This window comes from Denticeps clupeoides, chromosome 14 (genome assembly GCF_900700375.1).
Source record: "Denticeps clupeoides chromosome 14, fDenClu1.1, whole genome shotgun sequence".
NCBI lineage: Eukaryota > Metazoa > Chordata > Actinopteri > Clupeiformes > Denticipitidae > Denticeps > Denticeps clupeoides.
In genome coordinates, this window is record NC_041720.1 from 1,197,411 (window position 1) to 1,223,650 (window position 26,240).

Genomic DNA, 26,240 nt, shown 5'->3' on the forward strand with positions numbered 1-26,240 from the left:
ATTGTATATTATTACACACGAATACTGTCTTTACCTTTGATTTGATGTTTTTCCTGGGACTTCATGTCCCATGATTCCATACTCCCCACTCCCTTTTATTTCCATGCTGGAGCAGGTCATCCTGTCTTTATATTTCTCATGATAATATTTTACATGTTTATTGCCATTTTTAACGTGTTATAAATGATTATTTCTATGTTTGCATTGTGTGTTCTGCCATTTTATTTCCATGCAAAGAGCTGGAAAAGCAGCTCAAGCAGCTAAAGCAGGAAGCAGAGTGAAGTTCCACAAACCGAGTCACCAATCAACACAAGTCGATAATGAAGATGTTCCTTTAACATGAAAACGAGACACGCCTCAACGCAGCAGAACTCAAATTAAAAAAAAGACAGATAAATTGCTTCAGAAACTATAATACTTTCCCTGCTGATTTTAACAAATGCATTTCGTTGCACTAGTATTTGCGCTACGTTACAAAATGTTGTAGTGTTTGGGTGTTGGGTGTTTTGCTTCACAAAATCCTGGTCAACGCAGTTTTGATGGAACATTCCTAAGATTCCACTTTTCATTTTTCAGTAGTCATGCGTCAGTGTGACCACGAACAGGAAAAACTGTGCTTGTACAACCCTAATTCCAGTGAATTATGTAACTTGTAAATATTAACAGAATACAATCCTAGTATATGAATATGAATATGGGGCAGTGGAGGCCTAGGGGTTAAGGAAGAGGCCCCGTAACCAGAAGGTTGCAGGTTCGAATCCCAAACCGCCAAGGTGCCACTGGGGTCCCCTTGATGAATGTCCCCACACACTGTTCCCCGGGCGCCTGTCATGGTGCCCACTGCTCACCAAGGGTGACGGTTAAATGCAGAGGACACGGTTCACTGTGTGCACCGTGTGCTGTGCTGCTGTGTCTCACAATGACAATCAGATCTCTTTCTTTCAAGCGTTCACACACTCTCCTGTGTATCCCGGCGCTGCATTGATTTATTTTGTATTATTGTGTTCCAGCCTAAAGTTCCTTTGCCCACAGGAACATGAAGTTTTCATTTAAATAATTGATAAGACAGATTATCTGGCCAAACCTAATGGCCTTCGCTCAGTCAGGGTGTCTGAATGAGGATGACTGCAACTGAATGGCTGATGGCATGCAGGACATCCCGAGGTGTCTGAGAGCACTTCCAGGATCATGTCTCACATTTGAAGGGCCTCATTAAGAAGCTCTTTCCACCCTGAGCATCAGCCCCCCATCCCGCCACATCATCCAGTCCACTGAGCAGCATGGCGAAGGCATCAGAGTCCAAATCAGCACAAAAAACATCGACCATATACCATCATATCACAGAAAGCAATTCATATGAAACTAAAAAAACGTCCTTCGCTTGTGCAAACAAGAAATCATGAGGCAGCTGGATGTCCTTCCACGGTGAATTTATGCCGAGCTGAATATGCGTGTGCATAAAATAATCTCTTTTTTTGGGGGAGAAATAAAGAAAAAAGCTTTGCATGCTATTACATAAGAATTATTACTAATTGTACTTGCTCCTCAGCCTTAATAATACCCCAATTCATATCTCCCAGTCAGCTGAATGGTTTGTATGGGACAACCGTTGCTGCAGCTGCCATTGGCCACGCCCGTAGCAGCCACCCGACCAGACAAGGGCTTTCGGGATCCAACAACTGAGAACATTTTCTTTGAAAACTCCCCCTCTGGCGTGGCCAGAAAGGACCCCTGAAAAACAGAGGACAGCATGTGCCTGAACTCGGCTTGGTACAAACACACTTGAAAGCTTTTTTGAGGAAATTTCATCGACAGCGCCGAGTCTCGTCCTTTTCGTGGTTGGAAATGTCACTAGGCAGCTCATCGAACCCGGGACGCTCCCTGGTAACGGGAGGGAGGGCGGCAAGCGTAGTGCGGATGGCAATCTGTTGGTGCTGCTTCTCAAAAGTGGAAGAGAGACGTTCAATTTGTTCCTAAGCAGCGGGTTTCAGAACCAGCGGATCCAGGCGGGATGATGCACAGAATGAAAACGGGATCTAAGGCTTCATATAAAAAGAATGGACCAAAAACCAAAATGACAACCGACATATTTATATCTATATGCACGCCTTCCTTTTTGAGAAATCTCTCCAACCTTCTCGTAGTTTGAGTTCTGCTGAAAAAACTGAAGCAGACACCTGGAGTGACCAGAGTAAATAATGATGATATTTATTCAGTTGGAAACATGTAAACAATATCGCATATTCATTTTGTGTGTCTATATATAAAAATTGAGCCAAATATTCATATCAATACATCCATGGGCCTGATAGGCGGCGAGGGAACATGAGACGGGAACGTTATTTATTGCTTTTTCAACCTCTGATCCAAAGATTCTCATGACTTTGCACAGAGCAGACTTGCCAAAATGCAGGGTCCCTCAGATCTGTCCCATTTATAGAGCATCCTTGGAAATTACTGGGAATCAGGATGGGAATCAGAGTTTGATTAAAGAATAAAAGAAAAGAAGCAAAAAATAATAATTATACAAAATTAAATGAAGGGGAGAGAAATGAACCAACATATATATGTATATACAGTACATCAGCAACCTGCGGTCAGCATTAAGGCTTGTAGACACGCCCCTCCGCGAGATGGACCGTCTCCTTCCGCAGGACACCCCGAAAGAGCAAAGGAATGTGAGGCTTATTTCCAAAACCTCCTGATTTCATTTTCAAGTAGACAGACAGAATATGCAATAGTAAATATATATATATATATATATATATATATATTTATATGAGCTCTAAAATATTCCTGTACACATGATTCATAAATGCATGACCTTCCACTTCTGAGGAATACGGTGAGTGATCAGTTGACTGTAAAATAAAAAAGGACAACGTACGAGAGCTCCCAGAAACCAGCACGGGTAAAATTTTACAGGCACGATAGTGTTACCCTGGACAGGAACGTATGTACAAATCAACCAAACACCAAAAAAAGATCTCCCTGTGGACGCAGCATGAGGAACGGATCAGGTTAAATCAACACCACAGAACTCGTGGCTGCTGGAATTATAATATCTTTAAAATATATATATATATATATATATATGAAGAAAAGAAAGATGTAAGTAATCCCAGTAACTTTTTACAGAATCAGTAGTAGATACGGAAGCGGGACCCTGACGTTCCTTGATGCTCCAGCACAGTAGTAGAGTAAGGCCTCGCGCGATCATGTTGCCAAAAAAACGCCAAGAGAGGGGATGAGAACGAGCGAGCGGGGAAAAAGGAAGAACGAACGAACGAACGAACGAACGAACGAACGAACGAACGAACGATACGCTTAATTACAGCGTCGTGTGCAAACGATGAAGTGATTGGAGGAATGTCGTCTGTTCTCCGGTCCTGCAGGTCGTCCGTCTTCACGTCGACTGCACCATCTTCTTTATGTTCTCTATTTCCATCTAGACGGGGGGCGAGAAGACAGCGCGTCATGCATGCAAATCAAAATCAGCGAACCCGCCCTGCTTCGCCTTCGATATAAACCCGGGAATCCTTGAGGGACATGCCAATCAACTTACCTGCAGGAGAACCCGCTTCTCCCGCTCCTCCTCCAGCTCGCTCCTCAGCTCCTCCAGCTCCCTCCTGTGAAGAGCAGCCACGGGGTCGGAATTTCACTCGCACATTCCCCACATAATAACCGTCCCGCCGGACCGCCGGTCCTTACGTCTGCTGGGTGCGCAGCAGCTCCACCGTCAGGAGCAGGTCCTTCATCTGGCCCCTGAGCTCCTGCAGCTCGGCCGCCTTCTCCTCCTCCCCGCCGGCTCTGGGCCTGGACTCGGCCGCTCTGCCGAGGACGGGCGGCGAGGGCGTCGGCCCCGGCGGCTGAGGCTGTGCGGACAAGACAGCGAGGCCGGCGTTAGAAATCGACAACGCGCCCGCGCTCCGTACGCGTATGGACCATCTGGCGCCCGAGGGGCTTCCGTCTCACGTGCGGGACTTTTTAAATAACGAGGAATTTCCATCACAGGAGAACACACACACACACACACAAGGCGAAAGGTCGGAGGTCACTGCGGTCACCAATCGCAGCCCTGGGAATCATACGGGAATAATCTGGGGACGCGAACGCGGAAAACAAGGCAACAAGCAGCAGAAGCCGGAAGGTGCCGGGAACATCGCCGCAGCCCGAGTGCTGAGTTCTGCGGTGGGGGAAGGGACCCAGGGACACGAGTTCAGTCAGATGGAGGCTACGGGGTCAAACGCGGAAATTCCAGCCCGCTCCTTGTGACACATTTTTCCCAGAATTTTCCGCAGACGCCATTATGCATTCACTGAAGACAGTCAACAAACGGCCCGGTCCGCCAAGGCGTGGCCCGGGGCTCCGCGGGCCGACGCGCCGTGTTCACTGCAGGTGGGCGGGGCACAGACACACCCCCCTACGAAGGACTCGGGGTCTCCGGTTCGCCTAGTGCACGTGGCGAGAGGAAACGGCAGAGCCCACAGGGAACCCGCACACATAAACACATGACCTCGGGGGCTTGGGGCCACGCCTCTGCGCCACCCAGCGGCCCTCAAGTTATCAGATCCGATATAGATTCACTGTAAGAACACGTGAACTGAACTGAGAGAGTTCTGGGATATGGAAGCGTGATGTGGTTCACTACGTATTTACGTTTACGGCATTTACCAGATGCCCCCTTATCCAGAGCGACTTACAGTCAGTAGTTACAGGGACAGTCCGCCCCTGGAGACACTCAGGGTTAAGTGTCTTGCTCAGGGACACGATGGTAGTAAGTGGGGTTTGAACCTGGGTCTTCTGGTTCACAGGCGAGTGCGTTACCCGCTAGGCTACTAGCACGTAAAGCCAGACCTGCGCTAGTTTTAAACTTTTCTCGCGCAGTTTTACTTCCTTATACATTTATGCATCCGTCAGACTCCAATGACTTCACCAGAACTTTATATGTTTATCTTGAATTCCAAAAAAATATTCAAGGTTTGGAAAATTCTCTTTTCAAATTCCATGACTTTTCCAGGTTTTTAATGATCGTCGACACCCCGATAAACATTGGAAGGAGGAAGTTCTTCACCTTGGAAACGTCGGAGGACTTCGGCACGGACGGCCCGTCTTCCTCCACCTTCTGAACTTTATCGCTCGTCTCCTTGCTCGGCTACGAGATGAGGAAACACCAGACAAGACAATCCAGCCGGGTGGATGAGAGTTGGACAGATTGACATTGTGTGTGTGTGAGAGAGAGGGAGAAGAAATGAAACTCACTGAATGACCTCCACTGAACTGGCTGGGTGGCCTTCGGCCAGGAATCTTTGGTCTGTTTGCAGTGGGATGGCTGAGCTTCTCAGAGAGAGCGGAGACATCGTCAAAGCTCATGAGATCACCTACATTAGAAGAAGAAGAAAGAACACCACGGTCACTATCTCCAATGCACAGAAACACGTTGGCAGCAGGAGGTGGGGAATTCAGAAAGGTCCCAGCACCTCCGCGTCCCCACCAGCGTCGACTGCAGACGCCACCTGATCATCTTTAGACGGACCCCCAACCCCGAAGTCCCCAGTGGTCACCAGACAGCAGACCAAAACACAAGCACGTCTGCAAATTCAGCCAGGACGCAGCAGAAGATCCAACAATGGCGCTACTGTGGCATGAGGACCCTGCACAGCCCGTGATTGGTGGTAAAATGTTCTTCTACCACGATGAGCATATAATATAAAATATTTAATTAGTATTTCTTGCTCTCTGCTCTGTATTTATGTCGCTGGTAGTAATTCGTAAATTAAGACATGTTAAATATGGATATAGTGAAAGTAACGGCCGCGGCGGTTAATCATCTCTCTTTTGGGCCCGTTGTTCGTAAGATAAGCATTTAGCCAGACGGTGGCCGCCGGCAAATCCAGATAAAAACGGCAAAACAACGCGGCCGCGTTCAAAGGAGATTAAAAGCGGGGGATTGAACATTTGTGTGAATGGAGAATGAAACACTACGGTAGATCACTTATAAGTTTCGTAACGCTCATGTGGAATTTTAATATACTTAATGGCAGCCTGGCTTGTTCCAATGCAAACATTCATTTCAGGTCCAAACCCCACTTCCTACCACCGTGACCCTGAGTGTCTCCGGGGGGGACTGTCTCCGTCACTACTGATTGTAAGGCGCTCTGGTAAAAATGTCATAAATGTAAAACTGTGAAACACGTGTGCAGAATAACACATTTTTACATTATTTAAAATTACAACGTGCTTCCATGTCACCATGGATGAAGTGGTCAGTTCTGGTTCACTAGGACCCCCAACTATGAATACAATCTTTTTATTCCCTCTGTTCTAGTTTCTATACAGAAGTCAGACAAGAAGAAGGTCACAAGTTCATCTAAATCTTCTCTAAAGAGGAAGGTGTTGAGCTGCCGTGTGAAGGTGCTCAGTGACTGAGCTGGAAGTTCATTCCACCACCGAGGGGCCAAGACGGAGAAGAGTCTAGATGAGCGATGGAGGGACCAGGCGAGCAGTACTGGAGGCTCGGAGTATACCAGGTGCAGTGCGAGGTGTAATAAGGAATAATAAATTAAATGAATGCGGGAGAAAATGATTGTTCAATGTCGGATTGGCGAACTGGCTAATATAGCACTTTTGACCTTTGACCCTGTTCTTTTTCGTAGCAGAGTGTTTTTTTTTTTTTTTTTTTATCCCGGAGGCTTTTGCTTTTCCATGAACCGCCCTGATCCGGTGTTAGTCTGGTGGAGATCGATCTACTGAGCGAAGCCCCGCGGTGACCCTGGCCGCGTTAAAACCACCATCGCTTCCAGATGTTTCCAGGGCCGTAATCCGCTTGTTTTGACGAACACATGTGAGCGCGGGTGCGTGGGAGATTACCGTAATCGCTTCTCACGCCAGCCAGAAGTCATCATGTAATGTACCTGTTTCGGCGTTTTTCTCCACCCACTCTCCAGACAGCGCTTTTGGTTTGCTGGGTAACGTTGGTTCAACGTCAGGCTTTGGTCGCGCGGGCGCGGCCACCTCTCCGTTGTGCCTGCAGAAGAAGGGGAGGACAGGACGTGAGACTGGAGACGGTGGGCAGAGGGAAGACAGCAGGGAGGACACTCACTTGGTGGAGGGGGATGGGGTTAGCAACTTTTCTGCACGTTTGGGGTGTCCCGTGACGCTCTGCGGACGCTGAAGCCCCTTGCCAGGTGGTGGGATGGGCTTCTTGGGCGGGACCAGAGGGGCAGCAGGCTTGGCTGGTTTGTGATCTGGTGCCATTTTGTCACCTATAAGTCAAGAAAAGGCACAACATGACTCCTCAAACCAAAAGTGACAGATTGTACTTTATCTGGAAGCAGGAAATGTGTGAGAATTTTTTCATCTCTCTCTTTTATACACTGATCGTTGTCCCAACGCAAGAATATAGTAAAAAAGAAATTCATGAACCGAAACAAGGAGCATTCAGCTGCACCTCTGTGCATGGCTCATAATTGTCCACTCAGGTCCCCCTACATCTTGGAAGTATCTCGGTATTGACAATTTGACCAAAAAAAAAAAAAAAAAAAACATTTTTTGCCATATCTAAGCCCATTTTATTACGAGACTGCCGAAGGGGACGAACAAAAGAAAATTAAAAATTAAAGAAAAGCTTTGAAAGATTAATGGAGAACTTATCAACACACAACAATTACAATGATTGTAAATATATATATTTACGTGTGTGTGTGTGTGTGTGTGTGTGTGTGTAAAAACACGCAAATATTTAAATAAACTTTTCGTACATTAGCAACACTTTATTAAATTAGGCTCTTGCACAGAGCTGCAAATATCGCACTAAAAAGCATCATGCAGTTGTCACGAGAAATCCTGCATCTGATCGGCGTTGACTTCTCTGTGATGAATTTTCTCTTTAAAGATGGGTGACTTATCGGGACGGGTAAAGTTCGAATAATCTGTTTCTAACACAGTCAAGGGCATCTCCCACACAGAGAGCAGCGACTAACTGGAAAGCCAATTAAAATTTTATTTGATAAAAACAAATAGACGTATTTGTTACAAATGACAGATTTTTGTTTTTTGAGAACTATGCAAGTGCAAAACTGAAGACTGAATCCGTACACTTCAGCTTAGTGGCAAGGCAGGACAGGATTGGAGCAGCAAACGGCGTTTCTTAGAAAAGCTTTCAGGCTCAGGCACACAAACGTTACTGTATGGAAACTAGGTCAGGGGACGGAGACAGAGAGGCTCTTTACAGATGTCCCCAGGCTCACGTAAAGAAATATCTGATACGCCTTTTCTTCCAGGGATGCTTAAAAACGCTCGCAAAAATTACTATATATATATATATATTTTTTTCCCCCAACCACAACACTGTTAAGTGCTCGGCAAGAGCCACGAAAGTGACAGCAGGACACCGAAGGTGACAACCAGCTCATTTTCACCACCCCGAGTCCCTGGAGATGAGGGGATATTTCTGGGCGGGGAGGCTGAGAGCCGGAGATTGACCCTCACCTCTATCGTCGGGCCTGGGCAGCTGCGGCTTCTTGTCCGAACTCGGGACCTCTGGCTTGAGGGCTGAAAGACGAAACATGCTGGATGAACCTGGGCAGACTACAGTGCAGAGGTGACGCAGCGTCGCGAGGATGTGGAGGCGACCTCACATACTTCCTGCGCATGCATTAAAATAAGAAAAAAAAAAAAAAAAAAACCTTGCACGACTCTGCAAAACTTGAGCAGTCGTGGTGAGAATGAACGTCTACTGGCTTTAGCTTCCTGTCTAGCTCATTGCAAATCAGATTAGATTAAATACTACAATATTGATTATTGCATAAACTGATTAGAAATTACCAAGATTTTTTTTTTTTCTTTGTTACAAGGTGCAGTGGTGGCCTAGCGGCTAAGGAAGTGGGCCCGTAATCAGAAGGTTGCCGGTTCGATTCCCGATCCGCCAAGGTGCCACTGAGCACCGTCCCCACACACTGCTCCCCGGGCACCTGTCATGGCTGCCCACTGCTTAAATACAGAGGACACGTTTCGTTGTGTCACTCTGCGCTGAGTTGCAGTGTCTCACAATGACGATCACTTCACTTTCTTAACAAATTGTGGAGAAATGCATTTATTTATTATTATCAAATAAAATTTCCAGCCAGTCACTTTTGGGGTTTCTTTAAAACATAAGATGACTGAGAAGATAAACTAGAGAGGACAGGAGTTATTTGTGGGTTGTGCACAAACAGACTTTTATGAAAAAAAGACTCATTGCTGCCGGTCCAGATATTTCGCTTAATCTCGGTTTCATTATTTCATCCAAAATTTGAGAATTTTTCAATTCGTTTTTACGTCAGGAGAATCACGGCGAACAATCAGCCAAAACTCTCTGACAGACGTCCACAGGAGCAATCAGCGGGAATACAGAGCGCTCCCGACCTTCTCCACCCCCCACAGATCTGCTGTCTGGCCAATCACGGCCCTGCTAATGACCCGCAATTACAATTAAAACCGGTATCCATCACTAGTCAAATCATGGCTGCACGCTCAGAAACGAGTTACACGCTCACTTACCTATTTTAGATGGCGGAGGTGGCTTTTTAGGCTTCTAGAAGAAAGGAAATGAGGAGAGAGCAATTTAAAATAAAATAAAAAAAATACCGTACAGAATATTCTGCGTGATTTTGTTAGGGTTTCAGGTGCTGATACCAATTTGCATTTGTTGGCGCTCTTTTAACTACAAGTCTGGTAGTTAACTACGCCTGGTCCGAATGTCTGCATGAACGTGGCTTTCACTCTCATTTCACTGGGATATTAGAAAACATAATATGAAGTAATGCAGAAAAATCGCTAAACGCTCAGATAACCGTAATCGTATCGACTCGTATTGGCTCACTTCTCTGTTTCTGTTTAATAAATCTAGTTTTACTCTGGATCATGTTCACGTTGGCGTTCCATCTCTTATTCTGAAGGGAGCCGGTGGGATTTTGGAGTGTGGAACAGTAAAGGAGCGTGAACATGTTGGAATAACCAACATCACTGCGCCGCGACTACAGCCTCCGTTTACGGTCAAGCGCCGTTACTGTGGGTCTAACGGCCTTTTAACAACAGAGACGGAGAGAAGTGAGTCGAGTGGAGAGGAAACGACGAGGTTAATAACAAATCCCTGGCACAAAATCAAACTTCACGCGCTGATAATGCGACAAATCCGCGGCGCAGAGCTCCGTCCAATCGATTCCACCGCATCGCGTAATTGTAAAAGCGGGATCACGTCCGCCTCCGAGGCCTGGAAGTGGCACAGGGACGGAAAACAAGAAGATGGAGGTAGAATTAGCAGGAGCGATAATGAGAACGTAATCTGTCGTCAGAGGTTATAATGGGTGGAGTCACATGGCCTGGAGGGCGGGGCCAGGGCCGGAGAAAGGTCTCTTTTTCTGCGATGAAACGCTACGGCAATATCTGATCAACTCTATTCACAGACGGTGAGAGAAGGGACATCTTGAGACTCGTGAGTGCCCCCTGCTGACCACATTTGACAGTCCCTCGGTGACGGTCACATGAGGCGCCCGCTCGCCGCGGTCCCTCCGCGTCAGTCACGCCGGCACAATGGCCGACATTCAGCTCGGTTGCGGCAGCGCGGCGCGCTCGCTCTGCGGGCACATGACCCCCTGACCTCCCCGAGGAAGAGCGAGGAGTTCCCGCCGCGCTCTGCCAACAAGCGGGCCCACACAGAAACACTGTTTACGCTGAAGAAAAGGAACTTTCTAGCACGTCACGGCAAAGAGGCGCTGTTTACACAGCCAGCGCAAACCGTGCGGTTAACCGTTCACGACTGGCTGGTCCGGCGTCCTGGATCTCACCGGACATTACGGAAAATACAATCATTCCACCATCATAGACCAGTCTTGCCTTCCTCCCAGAGTGCACTGGGGTGGCAGTAGCCACACTCGGGTGACCACAAAGTCCCAGGTTCAAACGAAACCTCCACCATTGTGTCCCTGAGCAAGTGTCTCCAGGGGTTCTGTCCCGGTCACTACTGATTGTATAAAGTTAAGGGCGTCCGTGCTGGAGTCCCCATGCACGTTAATGAGCCTCGACCTGTCATGGCCGTCACCAGCTCACTGGATTTGGTCGGTCCTGACCAATACGGAGCAGGAGGATTACCGCTCAAATCCTTAACGTTCCATTTTTCATATTCCAGCGTGTTCTTCACGTGACTTGTGGTTATTAAACGGGACACAGTGGACGAACAGACGCAAGTTACATACCTCCTCAGCTTCCTGCTTGTTAGGCTGCTTTATTGAGCCTTTTGTCGCTGCCTGAAACAATGGAATAAAAAAATTAAAAAAACAATAATTGCATAAATAACGGCAGCCGTATACGTTACACTAGCACTTGCTCACCTCCTTGTCAGCATCAGAAATCAGAGCCACAAAGTTGTCAGGGAAGACTCCCTCTCTGCCACCGATTTCTCCTTTCCACCAGCCCACCTCCCCGGTGTCCTGTCAGAACGGAGACAGGAGGACAGAAAGACTAAATGAAGTCCTGTCAGCACTCCTTGAGCCTTAAATACCGGACTTCCTTAATAACCAACTTAATATCCACGTAGGTCTGAGACGGTCTACCCTCTAAGCCCCGCTCGACCTCTCCAGCTGATCCAGAACCTTCCCACGTTCTCCCACACCACTCCACGGTCCCACCTCAGACCCCTCATCACACCTCGCTCTGCACCGCTATCTCTCCGACACGCCAGCACTGCTCCACTGGTACCAACCACCATCTATCAAGGAACCAGGAAAGCGTTCGTCTTCACTCTTCCCTGTCTTGGAGAAAGTGGTGGAATCAACTTACACTAAATGTAGGGGTGGTAGTAGCCTAGCAGGTAACACACTCGCCTATGAACCAGAAGACCCAGGTTCAAACCCCACTTACTACCATAGTGTCCCCGAGCAGGACACTTAACCCTGAGTGTCTCCAGGGGGGGGACTGTCCCTGTAACTACTGACTGTAAGTTGCTCTGTAAATGTTCAAACAGACGAGGTTTCGAGGCTAAAAACTTTCCTGTTTAAGAAACACTTAGATTATATACAGTGGCCCTGTTTACTTATTTATAAAAAAGGTATTTACAGATCAGGTCCTCATGAACCAAATGAGGGATTACAATGATGGACATTTTAAAACCACCTTTTGTAAGTCGCTCTGTATAAGAACCTCTGCATGATGTACAGCGCAGTTGCTGTAAACGTGCAGCAGGTGGCGCCGTTGCCTTCGGGGTTCACAGGGGAAGGGCAATAGCAACGGCACATGCTGCTGATGAGAGTTTGTGCGCTCTGGTCGTCACAACAGACCCAGGAGACCCGGGACCACACCAGGAGGGAATAAACAGGGGACAGACATTTCCTATTCACTTAAAACGACAAGACAGGACTTTACCTTGCTGAGGATGTGAATGACGTCTCCCTCTTTAAAATCCAACTCGTCCTGGTTAGTGGCTTCGTAAGGATAAGTGGCCTTACAGAATTCTTTAGCTTGAAAAGAAGAAGAGGAAGAAAAAAAATGACAATCATACAGTAATTACATACAGCATGTATGTAATTTTTGCACATTTTGCTCAGGTTCACAAGCTTATAATTAAACGTGTACACTTACATTTACGAACGTATCCAGAGCAACTTAAGGTTTTAAACCACCACAAAAAAAACAAAAAACAAAAAAAATGCTCTATTTATGAGTATATTTATTCATTTTTATTCATAGACTTGGTGCAAATGAAACATTTATTTTTTTTTGGTGCATCTTATTTGACTATGTAGAGTTGAGTTTTTTTTTTTTTTGTTATTTTATTCTATTTACAGGAAGAAGTGAAATTCCCTCATTATAAAGGGCATTGAGCTATGGGCTTGATTCTAGAACTCTTTCAGGCGAATTACTCTCCATGGGCGTTACGCTGCCAGCCCGACATCCACTCACCTTTCGCTCTGCTCTCCCCCTCTACTTTAGGGGACTCTGTCGGGTTGGGGAGGACGGGCTTTGCGCCTGATGGTAATGATGGGATTGGCTAAAATGAAGTAGAACCACAGATGGATTTAACTTGACATGGGCCACCACATACACACACAATGCCATGAACACAGATCACAGGCTAGATCTTGGAACCAGTCAATGTTTGTGTAGGAAATGAATCAGGGGTGAAGAGCATGAAAAAAAATAAAATAAAATGCCATGGTTGTGCTGCAACCCCAAAATCCAGTCTGCACAAAGACAGCAAATCAGGCTAGCAGGGGAGGAGCATAACAATCACATACCATGCATGTGAAAATGGAAAAATGGAACACTGTAAATCGTTGAATTTATCCAATCCGTGATGTTTTGGTGTTTAGTGATGTTAGGATCTTGGGGTTAATGGTGCTTTTCAGTTTAGAAACTTCTCATGGTTGTTTTTGAAAAAACCACGTGATTTGTCCATTGGGCACACTGTGGTCGATCTCTCTGCATGGCCTGAAGGAAGTTAAGGAGCTGAGGTTCCTCAGGACACCTCCAGCCTGGTGCTGTAACAGTGTTGATCTGGACACTGGCTGAAGACGAGGGAATGTCATCTTAAAGCACCCACATACATACATACATACATACATACATACATACATACATACATACATACATACATACATACATACATACATACATACATACATACATACATACATACATATATATATATATATATATATATTTTTTTTTTTTTATATATGGAAAAAGCCTGCAGTATTCAAGGGAAAAAAACGTTCCAATTCAGAGCACAGAGGCGTTATTGTAAGAGATTTATAGTAGTTTCCATTCTCCATGACTGCACCATATGCAGTAATGGTGAGGTCAGCTCACGGGGTTTGTCCCAACGTTTTCGCGAGTGGCCAGTTGCCAAAAAAAAAAAAAAAAAAAAAGTTACACCCAAAAAGAAAAACCAAACGTAAATCTGGGCACATGTGAGACTAATAACATTTCCATAAAAAGATCTTAACACATGATATGATGATGATGATGATGATGATGATGAGACCTAAACAAATAGGTCAAGCTCGAGAGAAGCTCATGTCTTCAGAGGATCGAAGCGAACATTAACTCACTTCCTGGCCCTATTTACAAGTTCCCGCACACCGTCGCTCTTGGCGACGCTTCGCCGTGACTGGGCGTGGTCGGCGCACTACTTAAACAGCACTTAGAGCTACATTAGCAAAGGTCGGAACGTCGTGTTGGCTTAATGCCTGGGTGTGGGCCGCTGGCTGCTTCTTACTTTCTCCTTCTTCTCCTCGGCTTCCGAGGGCGTCCGGGGTTTTAACTTGACCGAGCCCTGGCTGAATATGTCGCCGAAACCGACCCCCTTGACCTTTTTGGGCTGAGCGATGACCCCGTTGCCCGGGTGGGGCGAGGTAGGAGTGGTAGAAGCGCTGTTGTCTGGGGGGGGGGGGAAACGGCACACGTTCAATTCAGACACCCCCGCGGCCCAAACGTGCCGAGACCTGCCGAGAAAACCAGGCGCGGCCCTTTACCTGGCTCATCGCTTACATCGGGGCTCTCGGCGTCCTCACCGGGCTCCATTTCTTTCACAAAGTTGGAGGGGAAAAGTCCAAACTTCCCGTTCATGCTTCCACTCCACCAGCCTTCCTCCACCTAGAGCCCAGGGTGACACACACACACACACACACACACACACACACACACACACACACTCCTCACTTCAGGCTGGAAGTTCTCGTGTAGCGTGGGTGGGAGGTGAGGAACAAGCCTCCACGTCCCCTCACACGGCACGAACAGCATTGTGCGCGTCGGAGCTCACCTCCTCGGCGACTTCTATAACGTCCCCGACCTTCAGCTCCAGCTCGTCCTCGTTCTGGGGCAGGTACTCGAAATGCACCCGGCACTGCCGCTTTTTACCCTCTGCAACACAAAAGGGACACCAGTCACACCGGTCCTGACAATCACACACACACACACACACACCGGTTCCAGCAGGGACCTGCAGAGGGCCAGCGGGCATGTACACACACACACACGTCCATGTACATACACATTCAGATAACATTATTGTTGTGTGCATATGGAGTCATATTTAGAGAATGAAAAGCGGCGCCTCGGAGCTGGAAAGCGGGGGGCCGTGGCGGGGCCACTCACTCTTTTTGGAGCCTCTGGGCTGGGAGTGCGGCTGGAAGCCCCCGGCGGGGATCCCGTACGTGCTGATCCTCTGCACCAGGCTGGCGACGTTGCCCGACGCCCGCCGGGTGATGGGGGACTCCTCTCTCGCCTCCTTGGGCTCCTTGGCGTCCTCTCGGGAGTCCCTCCTCAACTCCTGGTCCGGGTGAAGCCCCATGTGACGACACACGTCAGAGATCATAAAATGAGGGTTATTTTTCAACCACAGTCAAGAACTATCGCTGTACGTGGTTGGTCTGGAACACAAAATGACGTTGACGTTCTTTTTCAGCGTTAAAAGGGACCGTGTCCCTTTTATAATAAAAATAAAACCGGCCACATTTTTATAAAATGGACAACGTACATGAAGAGGAGAGCGACCCTGATTATAAGCGGCACATCGGGCAGGTACAGCAGACCCGGACCACGACACACGAACTTCATACTCAGCAGGAGAAGCAGCAGAAATGACTAAACGGGAGGACACGCCCCCGTCCCCCACGCACCATTCCTGAGGTCTCGGCAGCGTCGTGCCGGGGCCTGCCGGGCGCTTCCTGCCGCGCCTGCTGACGGGGCACTTACTCCTGAGCGGTCGAGGAGCGGACAGACACTCACCATCTACTCGCCGCCGGCCCTTCTACACCAAACTGGAGACTTGTTCCGGGAACAAAGTTCACACGGACACGAAAAAGGGCGTGGCGCACACGGTCACTATGTCGGTACGTAACGTTGTTCAGACGTTACGCGTAGCACCAGGTTCTGGAGAAACGTTACGCTACGTTCTGTCAATATGACAATAAAGCTCAACTTCAACTGGAAATTTCAGTACGTTTGTAGCAACAAAAGAAAAAGAAGTGATTAAAATAAATAAGGTGAGCTATTCCCCAAGGGTGTAAGAAGCATGTCTAGTCCTTCCAGGTCATGCAGGGTTTTGGGGGGATTGCAGCCGCCTGAAACCCTGATCTCATAAAAAAATGATCCGTTCAAACTGTTCAGCTGCCGCTGGGAGACTTGAATTTTTAATAATCACATACAACAACAATGACACAATACGCGGTATCAACGTGTCTTATTAAACGCTATGTCTTACATGAACACACTACTAGCCAGCTACACTCCTGCACGCCCTCTCAGATCTGCAAACGAAACCAGACTGAAAATTCCCTCTTCACGGGGTCTCCGGTCCCAACAGACTCTGTTCCCCTGTGTTGTCCCTGGCTGGTGGGACGACTTGTCCTGCTCCATTCGACTGGCCGAGACTACTACCACCTTTAAGAAGCAGCTGAAAACACATTTGTTCAAAAAGTATTTCAGACGAATCTAACACACACACACACGCGCACAAAAACTTATCAATTCCCAGCATGCTCTATTCCTGACCAGTTCGGCCTTATCAGGGCTCTTAGTTTTTGCAACTCAAAATCTATAGAAACCGAATGAGAATTGCTGGTGTCGTCCTCCTGTAAGTGGCTTTGGATAAAGGCGTCTGCAGAGGAAAGTAAAACATCATAATATAAGTAAAAACCCATAGATTGTGGGATTTATCGTCCCTGTATGGTAAACCCGAGTTCAACTGGAACCTCTATACATTTACGGCATTTATCAGACGCCCTTATCCAGAGCGACTTACAATCAGCAGTTGTAGGGACAATATTCCTGGAGCAACTTAGGGTCAAGTGTCCTACTCAGGGACACGATGGTAGCAAGTGGGATTTGAACCTGGGTCTTCTGGCTCATAGGCGAGTGTGTTACCCGCTAGGCTACTACCAGCCTGGATGCATCTACAGGCCAGAAAGGAAGCGAGACAGTATTTTAGAAATGACATCGATTATTTGCTCAGAGAGAGACGTCTTTAATCCGTCCAAACGTTCCCAGCAGCTGTCCAAACATTATTAAATATCTCGGAATTATTTCGCTCTGGCTCACAATAGGTAACGAAGCACCACATGTTCCAGCACTCTAAATAACTACACAAAAACAAGAATTTGACGCCCAAATCTGGTCAGTAGTTACAGGGACAGTCCCCCCCTGGAGAGTAAGTAGGGCTTGAACCCGGGTTCGGCTAATTCGGTCTTATTTCCGCGCGTTACCTTGACAAAGTTGTCGGGAAAGACGCCCCTCCTGCCGTTCAGGTCTCCCTCCATCCAGCCGTCCTCGTCGAGCCGCCGCACGTTCTTTATGACGTCCCCCAGCCGGAGGGTGAGCTCGTCCTCGTGTTGGGCCTCATATTCGTACTCCACCACCACCTCGACTGAAAGGCCACAGCGGGGTCGTTACTTCACACGATCCGGGATTTTATCCCATCAAGTTCAAGCAATTAACAATTTCCAATATTAAATAAATCAACATTTCAGTGCAAAAAAGACGTAGAAAACTGTTTCTTGTCCCATGTGAACGGGGACATCCTTAAACCAGGACAAAGTGCTCCAGTCATGACCACGGCGATTAGATTAGGGCTACCTTGGTCGTCCCCAAAAAAAAAAAGAAAGATGGAAGTCACCGCCGCAGACAAGGGGAGCATTATCTGGTCACATGGACGTTGTCAAGTCTCCCAGAAAACAGGCCAGATGCCGGTCAAAGTGTCCAAAACAAACACGCCCAGACAAGAATCTCACACACCTGGAATCAGCCTCCACACACACACACACACACAACAAATATGCAACTAGTCTACACATACACAATCACAACAGTTATAAAAGAATTCCTCTCCTGCCTCTCAAGAGGAATTTCCAGGATTCCGGATGTTTTATAATTCATGAAATAAAAATGCGCGTGAACACGATTTAAGTCAGATGGCGACGGCGAGACCAGGCAGCGGGTTTACCAGCTCCGGAGCGAGGCCGGAGCGAGCGACGGTCCGACCCAGTCCTGCCAAAACCCACGTTCCCGTAGACGGTGCGGAAATTCCCAACGGTTAAATAGAAATGGATTAAATAGAAAGATTTTTATTGCAAAACAGCTGAAAGCCGCCGTCCACGAGCAGGGACAGGTTGGTCCGTCCAACGGTACAAGTTACTAACAGAGTATGAGCCCGGTCCACCCGTCCTGGACATTTTACAGTCTGCACCTTTAAGAAAAGGCCAACAGGAAGCAACAAAGTCCTTCACCGCGCCTGAATGAAACACACACACACACACACACACACAAGCTCTGTTGACAGAGGCCATTTGCATAATGATGGAGGAGATAAGAACAGCCCCGCCTCAAAACGAAAAGCCTCTCGGTCGAACTTATCAGGAGATTCTGACCAGAACTACAACGTACACACACACACACACACACACGTTCCACAGGAGAAACAAGAGCGAGTCCGCTCAGATAAACCCCGACTGGGGGGCGAGATTCGTCCACCATGTCCCAGAGCTGCCGGCAGGGCCTGGTTAATAAACGCCTTCTATTTAACTATAATACATACCTACATTTCCAGCATTTACCAGACGCCCTTATCCACAGCGACTTACAGCCAGTAGTTACAGGGACAGTCCCCCCCCGGAGACACTCAGGGTTAAGTGTCTTGCTCAGGGACACGATGGTAGTAAGTGGGGTTTGAACCCGGGTCTTCTGGTTCGTAGGCGAGTGTGTTACCCGCCAGGCTACCACAACTTTAACAGCGACATCGCGTAGATTTACAACATGCATCACCACCGCAGGCCCATATTCATTTTTATTTGACAATATCACATTTCTTAAAGCCTGAAATCTTTCATACAGGAGCAACAACAAAAAAACTCGTTTCTAGAATGATTCTGTTGTAGTCCGGAAACGGTTTTAGAGGAAAGTTAAAATATTCGCCACACAAACGGCACCGTCATTGTCGTTATTAACCGTGACCATCCCAGCCAAAGTATGAGCGTGTGAACGTGGTATCGGCCAAAACCCGCAGGAGCCACCACCGCAGACAGTAGTTCAATTAACAAATCATTTTTTAAAAAAAAAGAATAATATTTGAAGCCGGAGCGCGTTTCCTGCTCGGCCAGTTAGAGGCGCGCCGAGGACAGACGTTAAATATGTAAACTTCGCCGAAGGAAGGAGGTCCCCCGGCTCCCAGACAGGAAGCAGCACACGCGGCACCCTACAACACCCACGGTGGAGGAAGTGGCCGCGACCCCCGTAACTCCTCATATTCCTCATCCGACAGGGAGCAGATTAATATGGCGTGGGACCGAGCGTACGGGCCACTCCAGGATGAGGCCGTTTCCGTACAGGCCGCGCCTGCCTGCAAGGCAAACACACGAAGTTATGCAATTAAAGAGCGTGCCGCGGCGCAGCGGTGACATTTGCATGGTTCACGTGTGTGACCGCAGACCGCGCATTACAGGATATTATAGCGCCAGGATATTCTGCAGCGCAGAAACACATGCAGCGTGCAACAATTAAATACCAGAACCTGTTATGGATTCGGCGCAAGGTTACAGCCACTTTGACCCCGTCCCGCGACGAGATTCCCAGGCGTCTGTAGCTTTAAACGCTAATGAGGCGGAGAGCGGGAAATGACGTCATCAATGCTTCCTGTTTGGCGCAGACAGGAAGTAGTGTCGGCATTTTTCCAGAAAATATTAAAATCAAGAACCCACTGGTTCTCCAGAGTCTCCAAAAAACCATTTGTAATGCACATCTGGAAGCCATGGCGGTCGGTGGACATCATGTTTTAGGGGAGGGGCGGGAAAAGCATGAGAAGCAGGAGGTAACCTTTCCCCTTATGACGTCATGAAGGGACAAATTCCAGATCCGACCGTCTGAGCTGCCGCCCTCTGAACGGTGAAGCAGAACGACCGAACTCTCTTTACGCCGATCACCATTTCCAGCCACTGCAGGACCACAGACAGGCTGGAGGAACTCGTATTAACGTTCAATCATCTCACAGAGTCACAGGGGACCTTTAAACACGCACTTATCCATACAGACTAATGTAAAATAAAGGTATGTAAAAATACATAAATAAAATAACACTGACAGGGTTGTAAAAAAAATCTACACTCATATAGGAATCAATATTAAAAGTGATTTCGATATTTATTTGGTTCCGTATTAGCTGTGGTGTCAAGTGTGGACACACGTTAACCAGGCTGCTGCACAGATTACCATTAGCAATTATAGCTAATAAGAAAACAAGGCAAATTTAACAGCATAACACAAAAATATCGGACTAAATAGTGTTGTGTCCCTTATTTCGGATTCTTTGCCATTCCTTACTTATGCAAGTTTGTACTGTTGACTATAAAATTGTTTGTGTTGTTCTATAGCGTGATTTGAAGTGACGCTTTTTGGTCGTGTGAAAGAGAAATGTTACGTCACATAATAAATCGTAAACAACAACGACCGACACGGCGAGCGGGCGAGCGAGCGCAGGGAGAGGCAGCAGAGATTCCACACATAGGTGGCGTCAGACGTTCATTTCCTAAAAGCACCGCGGCGGATCCGGGAGACCGGCGTTCGCAGGACGAGGCCCGGGGTGAACGGCTGCTCCTCCGTACAAGCCACATTCAGCAAGGAAGCGGACTTCGAACATCCCGAGCCGCCAAGGTGCCACCGAGGGTCACAATGACGATGACCGAAACAACAATGCTTCCATTCAGCCACGAGAAGAGGAAAGAGTTTCACACACGCTTCCCAACTTCCCGGTCGATTCCATTATCAGTCGTTACGTAACGCGGCGACGGCCTGATCTTCCACCAGCAGAAGAAAGCCGAGGCCACGCAGGCGACTTGCCTGCCGGCAGCCATTTCCGGCCCAACCACTCCAACCAGTCCTGGACCAAAAATGCTGACGGGTTCCCACTAAAACGTGTAGAACAGGTTTCCATGGAACGCGGTCCATCACAACCTGAAACCCACACCCCAAAATCACCTGACAACTGCAACCCTGGTGACGGGATCCCAGGACACCCCCAAAATCACCTGGCAACTATAACCCTGGTGACAGGATCCCAAAATCACCTGGCAACTATAACCCTGGTGACGGGATCCCAAAATCACCTGACAACTGCAACCCTGGTGACGGGATCCCAGGACACCCCCAAAATCACCTGGCAACTATAACCCTGGTGACAGGATCCCAAAATCACCTGGCAACTATAACCCTGGTGACAGGATCCCAAAATCACCTGGCAACTATAACCCTGGTGACGGGATCCCAAAATCACCTGACAACTGCAACCCTAGTAATGGGATCCCAGGACACCCCCTAAATCACCTGGCAACGGTAACCCTGGTGACGGGATCCCAGGACACCCCCAAAATCACCTGGCAACTGTAACCCTGGTGACGGGATCTCCTTTTTAATCAGAAAATCAGAAGTTGGCCAGACTATGAGTCAGACTCAGATAAACTTTTTAAAAACCAAAATACACAAATCCTATATTACTAAAAAAAAACGTTTTAATAAAACAAGCAAATAAATAAACACCCGAAAGCTGGTAAAACTAGAAGGACGCCTGAAGGAAACGTTAATAAGAGAGAGCGGGGGAAGCGTCCCGGCTAGCCGCGCCGGACCTGCCCGGGACTCGCCCAGCCTGGCCGCCTTCCTGCCCTCCGACGCGGCGGGACGCTCCGCGGGGACCCGCCGACTCCGACTCACCCATGCTGGCCGCCGCTGCGCTGCGCTCGGCGCCGTGCGGGTCCTGTTAGCGAGCCGGCTAGCTAGCGACCTCGGCTAGCTGCGTGCGGTTAAATCTGGGCCGGTTCCGTGCGTTTTTCTCTCCGGGATCCGCGGGCGAAGCGTGAACCGCGGACGGGGCGGGCGGCCTCAGGGCGAACTCACACCCCGCCGACGGCGCATACGAGGCGCCGCGCAGGAAGTCGCTCGGTGGGGGGAAAAAGTCTCCACCTTCCTGCCGGAGTCGCTCGGAAAAAAAGTGGTGGAGCGCGGCGGCAGAAAAAGAGCAGGAAACTCCGCGATATTTCGCCGGGAAAATCCCGCGAGAACACGGGTCTTCGCGTCGCCAGCCGGGTCCTGGAGCACATGGTGCACAGTCTTCAAACGGGCAGATAAAAACACACGACTATCGCTGGCGTTGCTGCTAAAAAAGATCAACATTTGCAATCGCGTGGATATGAAGCACTTCCCTCATTTACAGCATTTATTTACATTTACGGCATTTGCCAGACGCCCCCTTATCCAGAGCGACTTAGTCAGTAGTTACAGGGACAGTCCCCCCCAGGAGACACTCAGGGTTAAGTGTCTTGCTCAGGGACGCGATGGTAGTAAGTGGGGTTTGAACCTGGGTCTTCTGGTTCATAGGCGAGTGTGTAACCCCACTAGGCTACTACCACCCTACACATGCATGGGCCTTTTACATGCAGGTTTTTATGAATGAGGGTGTGGTTCTGGAATATTTTACAGTGTATGAACAAAGCGAAGCATCTGGAGGGGTGTTTTTTTTTTTTTTTTTTTTTGGGGGGGGGGGTTCATGACCCCTGGACAACAGAGTATTCCATGAGTAGGTTCCATGGTGTAATGGTTAGCACTCTGGACTCTGAATCCAGCGATCCGAGTTCAAATCTCGGTGGGACCTTTTCTTAAAAAAATTGCTGGTAGTAGCCTGTGAACCAGAAGACCCAGGTTCGAACCCCACTTATTACCATGGTGTCCCTGAGCAGGGGGGGGACTGTCCCTGTAACTACTGACTGTTAGGCGCTCTGGATAAGGACATCTGATAAATGCTGTAATTGTAAGCATTTTACAGACACCCTTATCGAATCAGTAGTTACAGGGACATTCCCCCCCTGGAGACGCTCAGGGTTAAGTGTCTTGCTCCTACACGATGGTAGTAAGTGGGGTTCGAACCTGGGTCTTCTGGTTCTAGAATAAAAAAATAGAAGCAATGCCATGAGCTTCGGTGTCGACAGATGCGCCCTGTTGACTGCACCGCTGTGGTCAGAATTATTTGCATGGACATTTGCTTGTGCACGACTTTTTGAGAGGTTGTTGACAGTGCCGTCAGATTGCTGCAATCAAGTCGTTTTTTTCCGCTTCCTTTACCGTTTCCCTCTCTTTTTCCCCTTTATTCCTGCATGCTGGCTGGAGTGATGAAAGAATAGAACGCACATTTACAAACATACGTTTCCTGACAGAGGCAAAGTGCACAAAAAATTAAAATGCGTTACCACCAGGCCGCGTTTGCATTTCTCTGCATGGTCTGGAATAAATAAAGCTGCTGTGGCAGCAGAGTGTCAGAACTGGCTTTCAGTGGACCGTGAAGCCACCAGCATCACCTGCATGTAAAACCCCACACCGTGCCGCAAGGGAGGAGGTTTGGAAAAAAACATCTGAACTGCTGATCTGCTCCGGATTAATCGGATCTGGAGTCTCTTCGTTTGTTTCTGTGGCTATGAAAGTTCATTTGAAATGGGCTGTTTTTTTATTGGGGGTTTGGACCGCCACCTCGTGGTCACACCGTGTACTACACAAACACGTTCACTGGATTAATTCATAAATGGATATTAAACATAATGCAACTGTAATATGCCAGTATTAACTGTAATATGCACCAGTAGAGGTTTTCACAAGGAAGGAGACCTTAATTGAAGGAAATGTCCCTGTTTCACATTTACATTTAAGGCATTTGGCAGACGGCCATATCCAAAGCGACTTACAACGTGCTTCCATATTACCATGGATGAAGTGGTCAGTTCTGGTTCACTAGGACCCCAACAATCTTTTATTCACTCTGTTCTAGTTTCTATACAGAAGTCAGACAAGAAGAAGGTTACAAGTTCATCTAAATATTCTCTAAAGAGGAAGGTCTTGAGCTGCCGTGTGAAGGTGCTCAGTGACTGAGCTGGAAGTTCATTCCACCACCGAGGGGCCAAGATGGAGAAGAGTCTAGATGAGCGTCTTCCTCGTACCTTCAGAGATGGAGGGACCAGGCGAGCAGTACTGGAGGCTCGGAGTATACGAGGTGCAGTGTGAGGTGTAATAAGGGCTGTGAGGTAGGATGGTGCTACTCCATGTTTGGCTTTGTAGGCCAGCACCAGTATTTAGAACCTGATGCGTGCAGCTACTGGGAGCCGGTGGAGGGAACGTAGCAGAGGGGTGGTGTGGAGAACTTGGGAAGGTTGAAGATCAGTCGTGCTGCTGCATTTTGTATGAGTTGTAGAGGTCGGATGGTACATAGTGGTAGACCAGCTAGAAAGGAGTTACAGTAGTCCAGTCGTGAGGTTACTAGGGTGGTAAATGTAATGCTGTAAATGTAAATGTAAATGACTGAACCAGTAGTTGGGTGACCTGGGTTGACAGATAAGGGCGGATTCGTCTGATATTGTAGAGAAGGAATCTACATGAGCAGAAAAGGTTGCTGAGGTGAGTCGAGAAGGAGAGTTGGTTGTCTATTGTTACTCCAAGGTTGTGTTCTGTTGTAGAAGGAGAGAGCTGTGAGTTGTCCAGGTAAATAGCAAGATCCTGGTGTGGCGAAGAATCTGCTGGAATGAATATTAGTTCAGTTTTGGTGGGATTGAGTTGGAGGTGATGGGCTGCCGTCCAAGACGAGATGTCTGTTAGACATGCAGAGATTTTGGAAGCAGCATGTAGGTCGGAGGGAGGAAAAGAGAAGATGGCCTAGCAGTGGTAGGATACTCCATGTGAGGAGATGACATCACCAAGGGATCTCGTGTAGAGAAAAGAACAAGAAAAAACTAGCTGTCATGAAACCTTTGGCCAGCAGGGGTCGCAAAATGCACGTCAAACGAGACTGTTAAAAGATTGTCCTCCCTGGGGACAGAGAGCTTCTTCTTACCCAACTACAGCTGGATGAGTGAACACGCCGCCATGCACCAGCAGTAGCACCACGGACTACAGACCTCAGCGGCGGTGGGATCGGTTTTGTACGATTGATTTGTCCTGCTTTCGTTCGCAGGCCCGTATTTCATTTTCCGTTATGCCGCCCCAATGAAACGCAAATTCAATATTCACCGGGGTCAGACCGACACGCCACGACCCCGTGACCCACATACTGTCTAAAAGTGCACACTGAGAGGAAGACCACATTGACAATAGCGAATTTGAACGCTATACGTGATGAAACAACGTGCAGAGAAAATATAATCCCGAGCATCGGTGGCACACACCGAAAATAGCACTCCGGCTGGGAGGCACAAAGACTGTGGCGGGTGAATCACGGGCTTCCTCGCGCCCGTCCCTGAGTCACTAACCCACTTAGAGTGATTTCCCCCCTGCAGTAAACCGAGCGGCACGTGAGGGCCCGGCCCTCAGACACACGTGCGGGCCAGATGGTGCCCTCCTCTCCACCAGGGGTGACGTGGGGGCCGGCGGCGCTGCAGACAGGCCACCGGCGCGGGACGCTGGGCAGCAACCCCCTCATTTCTCCGCGTTTTTTTGGAAATGGGTCGTAATGGCAGGTTCTTACAGACGGAGCGTAATTACGTGCAATTTGCCAAGCCGATCGCGTCCAGAGCTTCAAAAAGAGAGATGAGCCTGTAAATCCTAATGGGATACATGAGCCCCGTGGCACACGCAATAGCTGGAGCGCATCTGTCATCGTTCTTCTCTACCAGGATCGATATTGTGCAGCATGTTGTCTTTTATTATGCACGTATTACTGGCCCCTTTACTGGGCCAGTCAAGTATTTATCAAACCCTTCCTTACTAGTCCATCGTCGTTCGCTGTCACTGTACGACCACGTTTAAAGTGACGTGATTGTCACATGTGATACACAGCGGCACAGCACACGGTGCACACAGTGAAATTTGTCCTCTGCATTTAACCATCAGTGAGCAGTGGGCGGCCATGACAGGTGCCCGGGGAGCAGTGTGTGGGGACGGTGCTTTTGCTCAGTGGCACCTCAGTGGCACCTTGGCGGATCGGGATTCGAACCGGCTACCTTCTGATTACGGGGCCGCTTCCTTAACCGCTAGGCCTCCACTGCCCCGTCATCTTCTGTTGCTCTGCCCTGAAACTCGTGACAAAGCCACCGGTAAATATGTGACAACCCGGATTACTTATTGGGCAGCCAAGGTGAGGGCTGAGTGGAGGAATCGAAGGAAGGTGAACTCGGGTTCTTACCCGGGCCAAGAGACGAGAACTCCGCTCAATGCGGCGTAATTATTAACTGGATATTAAATACCTGATG

At 48.3% G+C, this 26,240-nt stretch overlaps 1 protein-coding gene and 1 non-coding gene across 3 annotated transcripts; one reads left to right on the forward strand and one right to left on the reverse strand.

Annotated features, from left to right (window-relative positions):
• Positions 1-2,183: 2,183 nt before the first annotated feature.
• Positions 2,184-22,028, reverse strand: cd2ap (CD2-associated protein). Of its 2 annotated transcripts, XM_028953169.1 has the most exons (19): positions 21,730-22,028; positions 17,241-17,401; positions 15,133-15,307; positions 14,798-14,898; positions 14,511-14,631; positions 14,255-14,415; positions 12,937-13,024; positions 12,400-12,494; positions 11,370-11,468; positions 11,235-11,285; positions 9,541-9,574; positions 8,491-8,553; positions 7,103-7,265; positions 6,915-7,027; positions 5,263-5,381; positions 5,075-5,155; positions 3,712-3,875; positions 3,566-3,629; positions 2,184-3,448 (listed from the first exon to the last, which is right to left on the reverse strand). In XM_028953169.1, the coding sequence occupies exons 1-19, from the start codon at positions 21,731-21,733 to the stop codon at positions 3,407-3,409; spliced, it is 1,899 nt and encodes a 632-aa protein (XP_028809002.1). In that variant the 5' UTR covers positions 21,734-22,028; the 3' UTR covers positions 2,184-3,406. The 2 variants fall into 2 exon arrangements, with proteins under 2 accessions (XP_028809002.1, XP_028809003.1); XM_028953170.1 differs by lacking the exons at positions 17,241-17,401; positions 21,730-22,028 and adding an exon at positions 15,766-16,358.
• Positions 22,029-22,594: 566 nt separating this feature from the next.
• Positions 22,595-22,666, forward strand: trnaq-cug (transfer RNA glutamine (anticodon CUG)). Its single transcript has one exon. It is a non-coding gene; the product is annotated as a tRNA-Gln (tRNA).
• The last annotated feature ends 3,574 nt before the right edge of the window (positions 22,667-26,240 follow it).

Coding starts and splice junctions, on each gene's coding strand:
- cd2ap (XM_028953169.1), bottom strand. Junction 14,632..14,797: donor TTATAGAAGTCGCCGAGGAG/GTGAGCTCCGAC, acceptor CCTGGGCTCTAG/GTGGAGGAAGGCTGGTGGAG. Junction 7,266..8,490: donor GCCCAGGCCCGACGATAGAG/GTGAGGGTCAAT, acceptor CTTGACTTATAG/GTGACAAAATGGCACCAGAT.